A 17,379-nucleotide genomic window follows, 5' to 3' on the forward strand; every position below is an offset into this window, starting at 1 on the left:
GATATTGAATCTTATATTAAAAAAAAATATATAAATAATACATTCAGACAGTATAGTGGAAAAAACAGCTCAAGCTGGGTGTCTCTGGACCCCAGACAAAGAAATCCCTTGGCACTTGTACCCCTACAATCTATGTATCCGCTCCTCACATGCTCTTCACACACTCTCCATACACTTTCTGGTCCAATGGCGATTATTGCTCTGGGGTCTTCTAGCACCTTTAAGGATTCCTTCTCTGTGTCTACGCAGGCTGTTAATTATTCTTATCTTGTTGAGTTGCAGTTTCTGCTTAGAGATGTAGTCTCCTCATCTGCTCATTTGTGTGTCTTGTGCACCTCCTCACTGATGGGAAATTCAAAAGTCCTAGGCTTAGAATAAATACTGTTTAGGAAAAGCTGAAACATCAGTGTCTTATCAACATTATGTTCATACAAAATCCAAAACGCAGCACTGTACCAGCTACTAGGAAGAAAAATAAATCTATCCCAGCCGAACATGTATCTAGGTGAAAGTTCACAGCTTGCACTCTAAGGCTTCAGCAAATCTATCTGCCCATACAAAGTAAGCAAATCTAAACAAACTACACTAAATCACAGAACATTATGCTGTAACCCCTGTGTCCTTATGCTAAATGACTCTGAATTGACTCTGAGAAGTTCATTCTACTTAAAACTTACTTTTTCAAGCTAAATGTCTAGTATTTCTTAACATTTTGTCCAGAAGGTTGCTGTGAGGGACTGCAACAAAAGCCTTACTAAAATCCAGAAAAACTAGAGTTTTCATGAGTCCCACTGATACAAGGCTATCAGTCATTAACCTTTTTTAAACACACCTTTTACCTCTGTGTGCTCTGTCTTTTTTTCTTCAGTACTTTTTCAGAGAGAACAATTTATTCTCTACAGTTACTAACTCTTGGCCACTTTGGTGAGGGGATATCTTTCCACTCAAATTAGTGGCAATGATCTCAGGTTACAGGATGTTTCATCAGCTACAGAACACTTGTATTGCGTAACTCAAGTAAGTTGAACAGTGCACCCATCTAGAAATAACACTGGGCACCCAAGTTAATTGCATAGTTACTGTGGAAAAAAACCACTAAAATTAATGATTTGGTGATAACTATACAGTAACTATCAGCAACAGCAGTAACTTGCTTGTTTAGCTTAGATAACACTTTCAATGCTTGTTATTTTCCAGTATTTGTGTAATTGATTGATCTGCAAACAAAACAACATTTTGGATAAGTGCTTGCACATAAAATCCCAAGCTAAAATAGCAATTCCTAGTACCTCCATAAACATTACTAATGAGAAGTATAATAACTTACCAAAAAATAAAGGGGAAAAATACTATACATACCTTCATTGAATTCCACCCATGTTCTTCTGCAGCACATGAGATGTACACCTGAGGGAGAAGGAAGAAGAGAGGTACTTGATTGATCTTAATTTATAAAAGAAGATCAAATAGGTTTTTTGTTTTCTTGTCCTCTGCCATAAATAATTCAGTGAGGGAAGGTTATTTGAGGTACATGGTGAAATACATGTTTAGGTCTACCTCATTTACAAAGCAAAGGGAACACTGTCTTGTCACTTGGAGTTGTTACTATCTCTAGCTCTCCAGACCTAAGTTTCTAATTCTGAGAGCAAGATAGAATCAACTTCTGCTAATGGGAGTAGAAATTAAATAATCAATTTATCCAATAATTAGATTCTAAGTTTTTAACATAGAGATTAGTATTTGGTTCATAAAAGAAAAAACTGAGCTTTAGACTTTCTAAAAAATAAAGAACCATTGCTTTTTGTCAATATTCTTGAAAGCAGTTTTGAATCAACAGGTTTTACCAATAGATTTTGACATCCATGCTTGCATGTGGACAGAAAGATCCAGTCAATCTATATAAGGATCAAAATAAAGATGGGCATTAATAAGAGCTTGTTTATTCAAGTTCTAAAGTGGATACTCCTATTCCAAGATCAGTGTTAAATCACTTCTCTAGAGTTTAAGGCTCCACTAGTTACAATTATGCTGTTACAAGGGTATAACAAATTCCTTTTCTCTGATATGACACACTCAAAGGGGCTTTTTCTGCTTTTATTTCAATTGAGTTTCACTCCTAGTCAGAACAGTGTTACACTACCATATTCACAAAGACACAATGTAACTGTGTTACTGTATTGTCTTGAAATTCCGTTTACTCATTTGTAAGCACGTCAGCATTTGAATTGGGTCTGTTATTTTTTTTTTTTCCTGGGTGTTTAGGAGATTGTGTTGCAGTGTCTTGAATGGTAATGGAATACAGAGATCTTGCAGAATTTACTAGACGTTCACAGCAGTTGTTGTTCTGTCTGTATTTTGTTAAGGTGATTCATTATTAATGGGAATTCTGAAAGAGGTTGTTATCTCATACATCTGGGTTTTAGCCAGGACAATGTAGCTTTGTCAGCTTCGTGACACTTCTGAATTCTTCACGGCTTCTTTTCTCTAACATGTATTTTCTCTTTTGTTCATATGTGAGATTGTTTTTGTGTTACATTCCCTGGTGTATTATTTCAAATTTATGGAATTTTAACATTTTATTATTTTTATTTTTGTATTACCTGTTCATCTGCACCATATTTCTCTGTTCAGGAATCCTGTGTTTATTCCTTGTGCTCATAATGGATATGTTTTACTATATATGAATATTCTGTATTCCTTCCTAAATTCTGAAGAAGTTCTCATATGTGGACACATTTTCCATGGAGAAATCTTTGTAAAACTAGTCTTGTTAGGATCAACTTTTAATACAGTATGGGGAAAAAATCAGAGACCTGTAAAGATAGGTAAGGCAGATGAGAATGTTGCCGAGATGTACAGAGCTTTGGAGGATACCTGGAAGTGAAGATTTGAATGTCCGATAGGCCATTAACAATAAAGGAAGCGAGCACAGTAGTTTCAGAATTTTATTTTTTTTTTTTCCAGAGATTAAGCCTTCTGATAGATTTCTTCATATAGATTTCTGCATAAATTTCCACATATATAGAAACATGACTAGGGAAAGCTCATGACTTGGGTAATGCTGTTAGATGGCATAATGTCACAACTTTGGTCTCAGTGTCGCAACCTGGGAACCTTTATAAAGGTAGAGTTAAAAATAGATTATGTATTATGAAGAGACATTAAACTTAAATACAGCTGGGATGACTGTCTCCCATCCTTTGTCTCCTTATAGGAACAGGTGACAATGTATTTATTTGGTAATTAATTTTGTGCAACGTGAGTTTCAGGTTACACTAAGTTATCCAGTATTGTCTACTTGATTGGTCATTGTTCTCTTCTGGTGCAATTAGAATAATTTCCTCATCTTCAGCAAGCAGTAGTTTTGGTTTTAACATTTCCAAAATGTAGAAGGCATCTCTGTTGTATTAACTACTTAAAATATCTAGACTTTCCAATATAGCTGTCATTATTATTGAGGACTAGAAATTTCAAACAGGGTAATATACCTTAATGTGCATATGACTTAATAATATTGGACTAACTAGTCATGCTACTAGTATTGGGCTGTTTTAGTAATATTTAAAGTACAGTAAAACATGGTACTGTTTTTGAGTACAGTGAAAGTGTTTTATCAGTGCTTCAATTGCCATAGACAGTTATCATAGTTCTATTCATTTAACTGTGCAGATCTCATAATGTGGCTTCCATTGCTACTTTGCTTTCTAATTTACATTGCTTTCTAATTTGGGTGTTTGAGACCTTAATTATATTCTCTCTTCCTTGCCTTTACTACACTGAAATAATTTGTTACCATAATGTTTTTCCTTCCCTCACTTGAAACATTATTCCCCTCTTATGCTATAGCTTGAGGCTTGATAAACTCAGCTATAACTGAAATGCTATTGAATGGGTTGTCCTCCCTGTATTGCTTTATAGAAACAGCAGCTGCCCTCTTCCTACTCCTACATATCTCTTTGTACCCCCATTTGTTTTAACCATGACAAGCAAGCATGACAATAACCTTGGGTTACATGTGGTGGGTTGTTTGGGTTTTTTTCCTTTTATTCTGGCAACTGGATTTTCAGGTTCAAATAACTCACTCATTCATGTTGAGTGAAAAATAAATAACCTTTCAGATACCTGTACAGCACCCCAGTCATAAGCTTGTAAGAATGTTTACACGGAGGAAGTATCAGGTGATAATTGTGACAAATTCTTTACTTTGGCAATGGAATTCTCCAAATAAATAAAAAAATAAAGCATGCAACTGGATTTGAAAGGCAAGTGAGGGAGTATTAATCTGTTCAGAAATATTTAAATACCTTGATTTGTAATTGCTAATGTATTTCTACTTGAGACCCTTCTGCTAAACTACATTGACACTCTTTGATTTATATACAAGTTGAAAAAACAACCCGCATTATGTGTTATTAATTTTGGCTATGGTTTTCATAGGTGTAGTCCTGAACTCTTGTTTTTGTGGTTCACGTGATCTTTTAGAAGTTATCATAACCTTAAGGCGAGGGCATTAAATAAAATGATGACCCAAGAAGATGTGGTAGCTTGATTTTGAACCTGTGATAGAAGTCATAGAAGGAATGTGTTTTTTTAATTGCATAAATTAAGTTGCAGAGACTGTTAAGTTCAACTTAAAATAATGCTTTTAAAAGTTCTTGAGGATAATGAATTAGCCAGGAGGATTAGAGCTTGCTGCTGCCAATGAAAGTGCTTGGGGACTTGAGATAGAAGTAAATGATAAAAAGCATCTTTCATGCATTCAAATAAATTACATGTTGGGCTTGGCTTAATCCTGGCATCAGAAAGATCTCTGGGGTTTTCCCTTCATTATCTTAGTCTATGATTATGCAAATATCCTTTTAATGTAGTGACTCCTTAACAGGAAATCAGTCTCATACTTGCTCAAATGCTCTTTGCTCTTGTTTGCAAAATCCTAGTATGTCTGAGGTACAAAAAAGCCACATTAACCTTTTAAGTATTAAAATTTTGCAAACACGCTAATAACAGGACATGCTCTGATAGGTCAGAGATGTAGCAGATGAATCGGGGAATGGAGAAGTTTTCTAACACAAAAAATATTCCTGGGTTTAGAAGTTCTACCAAAATGCAAATGGTATGAAGTTTACATTTGATTTCAAAGATAGTAAAGAAAATGGGGGGGAGGGGTGTGTGTGCTGGGGGGGGGAGGGGAAGTCTTAGAGAAAAGCAGGATTAAAACTGAATAAAACATGGAAATGAGACAAAGCATAAAGACAAAAGAAATGTGATCTTTACTGTTAAATGCCCTGCAACCTGCTGAACCTGGGTAGTCTGCCATCATCATTTGCGCATATAGACATAGTTATTGTAGTGATGTTCTTTTTAGAAAGTGCACCAAAATAGGAACTCTGAGGGTAACCTGCTTTGTCTGGAGAACAGGAATTTAAGAACCAGAATCAGATGTTTCATCTGGAAAGACAGATACCTGTTATCCTTTGGGAGGTGTGGAATTCAAGTCACAAAAAATTGTGTGAAAGCTACTGTGGTAGCTTTCATGTACTTCTCTGAGTAAGCAGGGAAGTTCAGTTCTTGATTTCTTGTTTTTGTAAATCTCTGCTAGGTGAAATTATGCTAGGCAACCTCTTTCTTGACCTAAGTGTTTCTAGTATAAGGTTGTATTTCTTTTCAGTAAAAAAATGCCCGTTAACCATTTGATATCAGTCTGGGATACACCAGTGATAAATTGGCAACTAGTATTCAAGATGCACCCCCTCCCCCCGCCTTTTCATTTTTACCTCCTTGATTGAAACACAGACAGCTGAATCCTCCAAGTTATAGGGGAGACAAATGAAATTAAGCACCTAACTTTCCAGTGGAATTTAGGGTAGTATTATTCCTCCAAGCTCTTATGAAACACCCATCAAAGTGAACTGTTCAAGGCATGACCTTAAGGAAAGCTGGGAAGTGGCTTTTCACCATAGAGGGCAGAGATAGGACAAGGGATAATGGTTTTAAACCGAGAGGGTAGATTTAGGTTAGACATCAGGAAGAAATTCTTCACCATGAAGGCAGTAAAGCACTGGAATAGGTTGCCCAGGGAGGTTGTGGAAGCCCCCTCCCTAGAGGTGATTAAGGCCAGGTTGGATGAGGCCTTGTGCAGCCTGCTCTAGTGTGAGGTGTCCCTGCTCATAGTAGGGAGATTGGAACCTGATGATCTTAAATGTCCCTTCCAGCCTTAACCATTTTATGATTCTATGATTATTTCCCATGAAATCCCATCTAGTCAAACAACCCACTCAGTGCACTTTGGGTATTGAGCACTACCCAGTCACTAGTTTTTTCTGACTACTCTAGCAAAATATAGCAGATGCTAGATTAAACCTGAATACATATACTAAAAAAACCCCCACTATTTAGAATTTATTTTGTTTTCAGTAGATTAAGATCCTAACAAATAGCCAACTGTTGTGGTTCCACCTCCAAAATAATTTTGCAATAGTGTACTCGGTAAGCTGAACCACTAGCATTCAAATTTAGCAGACACAGGTCCCTGTGCTAATTATGTCAACCAAAAAACAGTGAGATTTTATTTACCATCTGACTCATGCAGAGAACCCTTGGGTGATACCAGGATAAATGCCTGAGAGCTCTTTTTCAGACTCAGGGACTTAGAAATTAGCTCTCTTAAAAATGATGTCAGGTAGCACTCTTCTGGAGTAACATTAAGCTTTTAATATTAAGCTGACTTAAAATTAAACCAAACATACACATTATTGTCTTCTGTGAAAGCTTTGATCAGCTGGTCACAAAGTGCAATCCCGGGCACTTTCTTACTAGTCTTCCTCAGCTCTGAAGGTTGTCCTTGGACACAACCTAGGTCTGTAAGGCACAACTTTTATTTCACCTTCATTGTAGGGAAAAAAATCAAAAAGCATTAATGTCAATGTATTTCTTCTATTTCTTTCTTCTTCTATTTCTTCTTCTATTGATATAGATGTAAGCCACCTAAAGTGCTCCAGTCTTGTGGTTTTTTTTTTCCATTTTGCCATCCTCTGTAAAATGGCAAAAAATTGTTAAACAGACATATTTGCCAAAAAGTGTGCAAAGAATTCAAAGAATTCAATTGTATTGTATTGTTCCACTAGTCAGTGGGCTTTTTTAGATGCTATTTTTTAAATAACGATTTCAGAGTTAAAGGAAATAGGATGCCAGTTTTTCAGGTGTTATAACATTCACTATACAATATTGATATCATTATAGAATCATAGAATGGTTTGGGTTGGAAGTGACCTCAAAAATCATCTAGTTTCAACCCCCATGCTTGACCAGGAATACCTCTCACTAGACCAGGCTGCTTACTAGTTAGAGCTCCATCTCTTAATGTTTCAAGATGCTGTATTCTGCAACTTTATTTCCTTCTTGGAAAGTAGAATGTTTGCTAGGACATTACTTTTATTGAGAAACGCTGGAACATAACGAGCATTTTGGATGACCCACTTGAAATGTCAATTTTTACATAAGCCTATCTGGTGAAAATAAACCTAGATAATCAGCTTTGATGGAGATCAACTCTTTGCTGCAAATGTATAAAAATATCCAGCTGGCTTATTAGTCTACGATTCACATCAGAAAATGATCTTGACTTTTAAATTATGGGAGTTTAGAAGCTATAAAATATATGGGAAATTTTCATATTTTTGTTCTGGAGCTGAACTGTAAGAACTTTCTATACACTGTGGGAAACAGTAACCATTTCACAAGATTATGAAGCCATCAAACCTGTGAAGTCAATGATTCCCTGGTTAAGATATGAGAAGACTGAGACTTGTGAGTATCTTGGAATCCCCTATGAAAGAACTTAACTGCTACTACAGAACTTTGGTATTTCACACAGAGTAAAAATTTGCCACTCAGTGGCACTCTGAGTGGCAAATGGTAGCTAGATAAGGAAGTGAATATTTCTAATTAACATGACCTTAGAGGAACATATTTGGCAAAAAATACCTTTCCTTATGACTGTTCTCTTGTCTTTTGTCATGATACATGTAGAAAAGAACAAAAAGTGTAAAATAATCTTTATCCTTACCAAACATTAGTATTATGAAATTATACAATTCTGTCTTGCTCCAACAGCATCATCAGCGTACCAGATAAATTTACTTTTGTAGAAATCTAGCAGTTTAAATAAAGAATTACAGATCACAATCAGTAGATGGCAACTAGATATCAAGACTAAGTAGATTGTCACATGGAGTATTTTCATTAATGTGCCCATAAGGAAGAAAAGCTAATGGAAACAGAATCTAATTTCCCTTCATATCACTCGCACCTCTGAAGTCCTGAAATACTTAGATACATGTTTTGTGCTTAAGTGGAGCAGAAGAGCATGCAGCATGTCCAAAGTCCCTCTCTGATCTAAAAAATAACACTTTTCACCCAAGCTCTTACTGCAATCTGCATCCACTCACAAGATGTAGTGTCACTGCAGAATACTTGCGACTGACAAACAAGTGTTTAATAATGAAATAATTTAGCAATAAACACAGTCAACAACCTGCAGTAATTTTACAGTAGTTAAGGTCACCCTCCCCCCATTGGTTTAAAAGATGCACACTGCAGGTATATCACTAAGTACAGTACGAAAAGACAAACATGCCCAATAGTCACAAAATACAGATCATCCATGAAACCTGTCAGTCTGTGAGCATAGCACCATTACTCTAAAAATTTTAAGAATCAACACAAGTGTTTTGGAAGAAAGTTCAGAAATAAAGACAATGGCATAAACCACAAAACAGTCAATGCTATTCTTGTGTTCCTAAAACATTTAAGGAAAAAAAACACACAACAAAACAAAACCAAAACTAAATATGTTTATTCCTCTAACGCAAGAATAGAATGACAAAGATTTTTTTTCAATTAAATTCATTGTAATTGATGCTGGTGAGTATTGCAGTCCAATCATCGGGGGGAAGAAAATAGACCTATTTGAACTATATGGCAATTCCTTTAACAACCCTTTAGTTGGTATCTGACTGACAGGGACATGAAAATTTGGAGCAAAGCTTATGTGTATACTATTGAGAAAATCTGAAGCACCCCAGTGAGGCCAGGATATGTTGGTAATGAGTACTCAGCAAGTTTTTGATGGCATATCACTTATAATGAAACATTCTTGTGAAGCTGTAACTTCACCAGTTGAGGTCTTGATGACATCTTTGACAGCTGCTGTTGCTTTGATAGCAGCAGATGCTGAACATTCTCTCTCGTGCAGCACAGAAAGCCAGGCTGTAGCTGCTACAAGGATATGGAGGTAAGACAGGTCTGGTTGCTGACAAACTGGCAGCATAGTAGCACCAACTCTGGTGACTACACAAGGCTGTCATGCAACGAGTGACCACATCTTACCGTTTAGAAACAGCTGGTATCCAGCAAGCTGGATCAGGTCAGCAGGCACTTGGCTTGCATCATAATGCAAATGTGTTTTGTCATCACCCTTTGACAGACTGTAACATGGGGACACCAATATCCAGCAAGCCAAACTGGGATGTTTTTTGTGCAAATTTAGCACAACTCAATTACCAGTTACAAGAGAGACCAACAGCTTATGTTGTGCTATAATGAGTAATCTAACATACATGGCTAAAGAAAAGCTTATTACTAGGTGAAAAATACAAGAAGTTTCTTCCTGACATTTTAGTTTAGCAGAATACTTTCCATAGATTTCAGTTCTTCAGAACATCCATACTGAATGCCTGTCCATAAGTAGCCGAGTAAGTCTGAATAGTCATCCCCACGAAATAGGAGAAGTATTGTCTGCCATCTCTGGCTTCCACTATCTCCTCTTTTGCCACAGTTCTGGTTCTCTTTGGACACGCCTCTGAGTTGATTCAATGTTTTACCAGTGGCTTATTAGGAAACAATATCATAATCTTCTTCCTCCAACTCCTGCAGTAGTTTTCTCTTAGTTTGAAATGTTATGCTTAAAGAAGTGCCAGAGATGATGAAAAGGGAAGTGGATGGGAATGCAAGGCCTCTAGTAGAAAACAAGGTAAATTGGCACTTTCCCCGTCTCAATTTGCCTTTGGGATTAGAGTCTCAAAACACAGTCAGAAAGTTGGCTTACCAAGGCTTACACTGATATCACCGGGGGACCATTCCAGCAGATTTTGAAAGATGACAATGAGACTATATTTTAATGAGCAGCTTGATTAAATCTATCTTACGATGGCTAATCATAACTAAGCTGTTGTAAAGTTGTAATAAACAAAACCTTATGGAAAGTGAATTAATTAAAATAGGTAAAAAAAGGCAAGACCCAAAGCAGTCTCTCAGTAGCAACTTTCAAATGCACACTATAAAAGTATGTGTTTCCTACTCAATATAATGCTAAGTAAGAGAATATATATGCTACCAGCTTAATTAAAAAAACCCACCCTACTAACACAGCATGAATGACTCAACAGTTCAAACAGTGCTTTAAGCTTTATACCTAATCTCAAGCTGAGGGATTATCCTCACTTTTTTCCCCAAGAATAAAGCCTACTATAACTTTCAGAAATGGAAACCTAGAAGTTAAATGATGCAGCAGTAGAGCATGATCAGCATGTGCAGGCTGTTGAAATATGAATTTTCAAATATTGCAAATAAAATGTCACATTAGCTCTCCATAGCTTTTTTCAAAATCTTTTTTTGCATATGAATTTTCATTCCTCCTACTGTAGCATTTGACCCAATTAATAAATAGCAATGATTGTTCATTTTTTTTTTTCTTGTTGTTTTAACTCGTTTTCTTCTTGAACGTATTTAACAGTCAAAACTGACTGATAACATCTGTAAATCCGCCGAGTATTACAGCACCCTCTTCTGGTTTTAAAAGCGTGAGGTCCAATCTGGAACTCCAATGATCATGTAAGAAATCTCTATAGGTGAAACAAGGTAAAAGTGAAAATGTTCTAAAACTAGGCATTTAGTAATAAAAAATAGGCAAAGGAATATTAATGTCACTATCTTAGCCCAATATTATTCAATAGCAGGAGCTGAGAAGCAATTTTATAATGGTTCTTGCAAGCCATGAGGTAGGTCTGTGCACATGTGGTAGCCAGCATGTCTTCAGCATCATATGCAGTGGCAGTCCTGCCAATACTTGCTCCTGCATTTGACAGCAAGCCTCGTGTACCACTGCTTCCTCCTCTGCTGTGGGCATAAAGGCTAACAATCCAAGTATCTGTTCTGTGCTCATGCTGCCTGAGCAGCCATTTCTCATCTCTTCTGATGCAGATGTAGTGGGTGGGGAGGATTATCTGATGGGCCAGCAGTGTGCAACAAGTTTAATTAGACCACCACTTTGGCCTAGTAACTCCATCATAATTTCAGTACTGGTACCTTTAAACTTGCTTAGATTTTCAGGGAGAAGTGTCCCAGACCTTGAAATGTACCCTATCACTGTATTTTGCCATACCAAGAATTTTTTCAGGAAGCCCTCACGTTAAGTACTGCCCAATTCTACCATCTATGTGCTTTTACTTTAAAAGATTTATTATAAAAACTTCCAAAACATTGATCACTGTTACATTAGAAAACAAAGTCATGGTAATTTGATGCATGAGGTAAACAGGTGACACTAATCAATTGAAGCAATCAACTTGCAATGAACCATTTCTGCTGAACAAATAAGGACTAACAACTCACCAGATAAGTAATACCACTGAGATGGATCGAAATCAAACCTCATCCTGCAAGCTGAAGAACAGAAGTGGGTGTTCAGGTATCTCAGTATAGCTTAGCTTACTAGGCTGTTGTCTTTCTTTTCCATTGGCTTTTTCTTTAATATCTGATAAAATCTAGTTTTTAAAAGTAATTGCATCCCGTGTTGTACATAGGTGCTAAAATATGCACAGAACATACTTAATTATTAATACATATATTTTTTATGCATTTTATGGTAAAAAAGCATTATTTCAGACACAGACACAAGTGCAGTGGTAGTGGGGAAAGAGGTGAAATACTGAAGTTTCCTGAGTGGAAAAGCGGATTGAAGGGATGGTGCAATCTCTAGTCTCTCCCTTCAAACAGATCTTCTATACAGATAAATTCACACCTAATGTAAATGTTGTTGTCATTTACAAGACCTTATTTTCTCCTGCTGGATGCTTTGAAGGATCTAACCCATGCTGCTTCATCTGCACTGCGATGTCAAACAAGTAATCGTAACACTCACACCTAAAATGAAAAGGAAAAAAAAAAAAAGTGAAATGTAAAGTAAGGCTCAAGTCTTACCATGTTTTATGAAAATGTAGTACTTTTTTTCCTTGAGCTGTACATTACCAATGCAATGGTCTGACTGGACAGCTCTATTTATTGCCATTACTGCAGTATGGAAAGTGCCAAGCATTATTGCTACATGATGCTGATTTGCTGCACTTCCGTAAGCAAATGAAGAAGTAAATTCCAGAAATGAGACTAGAGAAGACAACACAAACAGCATTGGCAGGTGCCATATAAGTGCAGAGATTGTCTGCAGGTTTCCTATGAGAAGGGACTTATCCATATGAAAGGAAAACGTTGGGAAACCTATCAGCCAGCAATAATATAACAGGAAAACTAAGCAGAACCCATCCCAAAAAACTCCCTATATGTTCAATGAGGCCAGAACTTAATGTCCTGAAGCATTGTCCATGGGTTGGAAACAGATATGACATTAAGGTCATTAGAAGTTTGAGGTATAATGGCAAAAGACACAATATTCCTAAATTGTACTCACATCGTTTTAGTTTTTTCCCATGTTTTTCCCCATACGTAAACTCCATGACGTCTGACCAATACAGCACAAGAGTCTGGGTATTTTTCCAATGCATGTACCATTCTTTCCTTGAGATCCTTCTCTTCTGGTGTATTCTCAATAATGGGAACCACTAGTGTATCATTATATCTAAAAGAAAAAAGGAATGTTCGTGAATTCAAAAAAACCCACTCTGTTTGAATGGATGAAGCTTCTCCCTAAGACAGAGATCCTCCTTTGATTGTGTAAAGATGTTAAAAAATTCTCAACACTAGTGATTTTACACTTTTCTCTTGCTGTAATTTAAGAACTCTCAGGAGTATCTCTCACTCTCAAACATACATTATGCTACCAATACCTGAGCTATGCTTGAGGCACAAAAAGAAAGGAACATTTTCATGTGTTAGGTGTAGCTATTTGTTCCCATATCACTTTGTAGTTGCATCTCTTTATCACTTTTTTAGACTCTTTCCATCCTATATTGGCATCACCTACAAGCTTTATCTCAGATTCAATTATTTAAAAGAATCACATGATGAAGAAGGAAATGAAGCTGTTTGCTGGAGAGAAGAACAAAATTAACTCAGGTAGTCCAAAAAGCCCCTGGAAAAGAGATTGTCCTGCTAAGTCATATAAACAGAAAGTAGAGTCAACACGTGAAAAATAAATTCTCTGTGATGGAGTCACTGGTGGGCTGTATGTGATCTTAAAAGAGCCTGAGAACCCCAGTTCCAAAGGCAAGATGATGCATGTTACTCAGTGGAACTTGCCTAACAGTTTCTTCTGAAGGAGGACTGGCATATTTGGCATTGTTTGAACCTTAATTAACACTGGTAGAAACTTGTTTAAATACTTTTAGTATGTCCCCAGTTCAGGTTCAGATTTATGATTGAGATCACATAGGTATTTCATGAGTAGTACTTACTTTCATAAAACAGAGTAAGAAAGCAATGGTAAAAATTATACAGCTTGCATTTCAAACCAGATACTCAGAAAATTCAAAAGTCTCATCCCCTACAGTTTTCAATGCTGATGTTTTCCCGAGGAAGTCTACAAAAATAGCAACTGAAGAAAATTAGATGTTTTTTGTAGTTTTACTTTTGCCTCTTACAAGTTTGTGTTTGCTATTAGTGAGGCCAGATGAGCTAAAGGATTGGTTTCCTAGGCTCTGCTTTCTACTTGGACCTGAGTTTGGAAGTAGGTATAAATATCATAACTGATTCCTAAACATAACCATAAGACTTTTACCAAGAACTAATGTCTACAAATCTCAAAGAAGACTCTGAATTAGTTAAATACTTAGCATCTCTTTAGTTTTATTTAAATATAAGCAGCCTACATTTAGCCAAACCTTCATATAAAATATCTTGGATCAGTTTGAAACTTTCAAAGCTATTTACTACAGATCGAGTTCTCCATCTACTGAAGTCAAAAGTAAAATTATGCTGGCATCACTGGGATCATATTTAGGCCAACAAATACTTCTGATTATCCTACCTTTAGCATTTTCCTGGATAGCAATCAGAAAAGGTTTACATCATTTGAAACAAAATATTGTCAATCCGTATTTTGAAAGACCTTATTCAGTACTATTGAATTTCCTTTAAAGTCAATGGGGTGTGAGGCAAAACAGTGGAACCAGTCTAGTACGGAGGAATACATACTTAGGAACCATGTAATCTGGAGCTTTGATTTCTTTAGTTTTTCTGGTAAATTAACAGGATGACATGGGACAACTCTGATATGGATCCAAACTAATACAACGTCTCCTGACTAACATTTAGGAATGTTTGAAAATTCGAAACATATACCCAAAAAAGAAAATTGCTGTGTGGTTCTTAAAAACCAGTGTTGTTAGACAACTCAATATAAGGGGTGTCTCTTGCCACATTAAAAATACAAATGCTAATGCTGACAAGAAGGTAAAACTGGCAACCAAAACCAAAATACGCCCTGGCATAAAATCACATGCCAGACATATGTCTTGCTTCCTTGCCAAAGGGCAATAGCTATAAAAATTAACACTGAAAAGTGGAAAGAATTTAGCATTTCAATTTTTCATCTCATTGCTACACATTACATAAATGCTGTTTGCAGATCCCAGTTCAACACTGTGGGTGGAGTCCTTAAAGCAAGCCATCACACATCTTTTGGAATAACTCAGCACTTACCTCAGAGCTCATCTTTGAAAAGTAATGACATTAAATTTAATGAGCTGTTTATTCTGAATTTTCTTTCGAAGTCTGTCAAGCAAAATCTGAAATCCTCTGCTCTCTTAACGTGCCCTAAACTAGCACAGGCAGTGATATGTGAAATCCACCCAATTGAAGTTTGTATGTTATCAATCCAACCTAATGTTGGTTGGCTTCAGTTTCAGTTTCATTGTATGCATGTATTAACATCTCTGTTCTTGAGATACTTGTCACAACACAGCACTTCTTTTGGTTTGTTGCTGTAGCTCAGCAGATCACAGTAGCCTTGACATCACAAGATTTTATCTTAGATCTCGTCCAAAAACTTGAGACCTTCTTAGAGATAGCTAATGACTGATTTATTCCAGAGGTCTTTTTACTTTGAATTTCCAATACTTTATTTTACATGCTTTAATGCACATAACTCACATGACTTGTCATCTATTTATATTGCAGAAAACACATGATCAAACACCACGCCTCTTTTCTTAAATATAGAGAAGTACCGGTAATAGCCTCCTGAAGTACACTTCTGGATTCCTTTTATCATCTCCTGATGGGTAATACTGAACTCACTCCCTTGGTAAAGAAGGGTAGCCATAACAGCAGCCTTGGAATGAGTATGTATCACTGCACCTGCCCCTAAGAACAGAAAAAGAGGAAAAAAAATGACCTAAAAATTATTTTAAAGCATGTCAATTAAGAATTTTTTTTACATACTTCATTTCCTTTGGCTAGGCATCTTAGCAAACGGTGATCTGCTGTTTTAGAGGAAAAAACATATAGCAACCTAAATAAAGGTATGAGATAATTATTAATCTATACATTATAATTATTGATTGCCTTAGGACAGTAATGTTAATTTTTAGTTAGTGACAAATCCCAGGAGAGAAACCACTTCCACAAATCTAAGAAGAAACACTAACTGTATATTTCTTTACATACTGCAATGACTGAAACACTTGACTAATTTTATCAGAGTTCTGAGATTCTAAAGAATTTCCAAACTTATTTTGAGTGACAGAAGTTTAAAGAGCTTTACTCTTTTTTATGCTAGTACTCTTCTTCGATTATCAATTGAGTATCTGAAAAAATTTCATTGTTATCTTATTATGTCATGATGGATAGATAGATAGATAGATAGATAGATAGATAGATAGATAGATAGATAGATAGATAGATAGATAATCCTTGGGTACACATATAAGCTTCTTGTGTAGGAAGATCAGAAGAGCCTCCCTAAATTCTTTCTGAAGTAACAGATGTAAATTTTATACAACAGCAAAAGCTCTCTTTTACTGTCCACCTGCAAAAGAAAAGTTTCATATTCATTTCACTTATCTGTGAAGCTTTTTATCCCAGCCAATGGTTATAAAACGATCTAAAACACAGTTGATGAATAGTCAAAACTACTGTAAATCCCTCAAGCTCCTCCCACAGCCTACTAATAAAAACACTAAAAATCAGTGCCAAAAAGACGACCACAGAGAGATTAAAATGTAAATGTTGGTCACAGTACATTACCATGGATTACCTTCCATTGTACATATTCCTTTGCAAATTAATTTATTTTATAGTTTCATGGTTATTTCACTGTAACCTCCAGGTATAGAGAACATGCTATTGAATTTCAACTTTGTGGATGTGTAGATACAGTGTTTCAGTCATAGCTGGCTACGCACCTCTCATAGTGTAGGCATTCATAAAAAGAGGCGTGCACTGGCTTTTCTTTAGTTTCTTGTGTGGTGGTGGACCACTGATGTCCTGTTCATTCATATCACAAACAAATATATCTTCTGGCTGTAAAAAAGAAGAAATTACTTTGACCTGTGATGACTAGAATAGTTTTAGTTTCTTTCTAGGGAGAAAAATACATAGAGCATGTGACTTCAACTTTGTAAAAATGCTATAAGGTACCACATTTACTCTAGCTTCTGATACTACTTACTGACATTGTGTACTGTGAAATAATATTAAGTACTTCTTTTTATTTAGACTGCTGCCAAGCAGATATTTGTAAAACTAAAATTTTCTCAGAAATGGGACAGCCTGTGTGTGAATAACGGACAATAGATCCAAAGGAAAAGTAGTAACTGATTCTAAAAAAAAAAATACAGATGTACTTTTCCTTCCCCCCTTAAAGAACCAACAAATGACAAGAATCAAATGTACATATATTCAACTTGTAGAACAATTTTTTCAAACCTTGCTTTTAGTATCTTTACATGAATGTTACCTTTGCATCAATCAGCTGCTTGTAATAGTACAAAGAATTGGTTCAGGGCAGCAATACAACTTTCTTCTTTAATGTTATTTTAAAAATCAGCAGGAAATACAGTTTCAAGAGTTTTCCTTACTTATTGCACTCAATCCACTGGAGTACTGGGCATAATCCTCAGTTATTTCAATAACTCAGTCACTAGTATA

General features: G+C 36.1%; 1 protein-coding gene across 6 annotated transcripts in view; it reads right to left on the minus strand.

The window, feature by feature from the left end:
- The window catches only part of APIP (APAF1 interacting protein), a 34,293-nt gene that overhangs the window by 8,549 nt on the left and 8,365 nt on the right, over window positions 1-17,379 (minus strand). For 2 of the 6 annotated variants that reach the window (XM_051622233.1, XM_051622235.1), the window contains exons 4-8: window positions 16,635-16,752; window positions 15,459-15,594; window positions 12,743-12,910; window positions 12,111-12,201; window positions 1,360-1,407 (exon numbers count right to left, since the gene is read on the minus strand). In XM_051622233.1, coding sequence (XP_051478193.1) covers window positions 1,360-1,407; window positions 12,111-12,201; window positions 12,743-12,910; window positions 15,459-15,594; window positions 16,635-16,752 — 561 coding nt within the window. Of the gene's footprint in view, window positions 1-1,359; window positions 1,408-8,836; window positions 12,202-12,742; window positions 12,911-15,458; window positions 15,595-16,634; window positions 16,753-17,379 lie in introns of those variants that run through there. The other 4 variants (XM_051622237.1, XR_007889782.1, XM_051622236.1 and 1 more) reach the window with 4 other exon arrangements.

This window comes from Apus apus, chromosome 5, assembly GCF_020740795.1.
Source record: "Apus apus isolate bApuApu2 chromosome 5, bApuApu2.pri.cur, whole genome shotgun sequence".
Taxonomy (NCBI): domain Eukaryota; kingdom Metazoa; phylum Chordata; class Aves; order Apodiformes; family Apodidae; genus Apus; species Apus apus.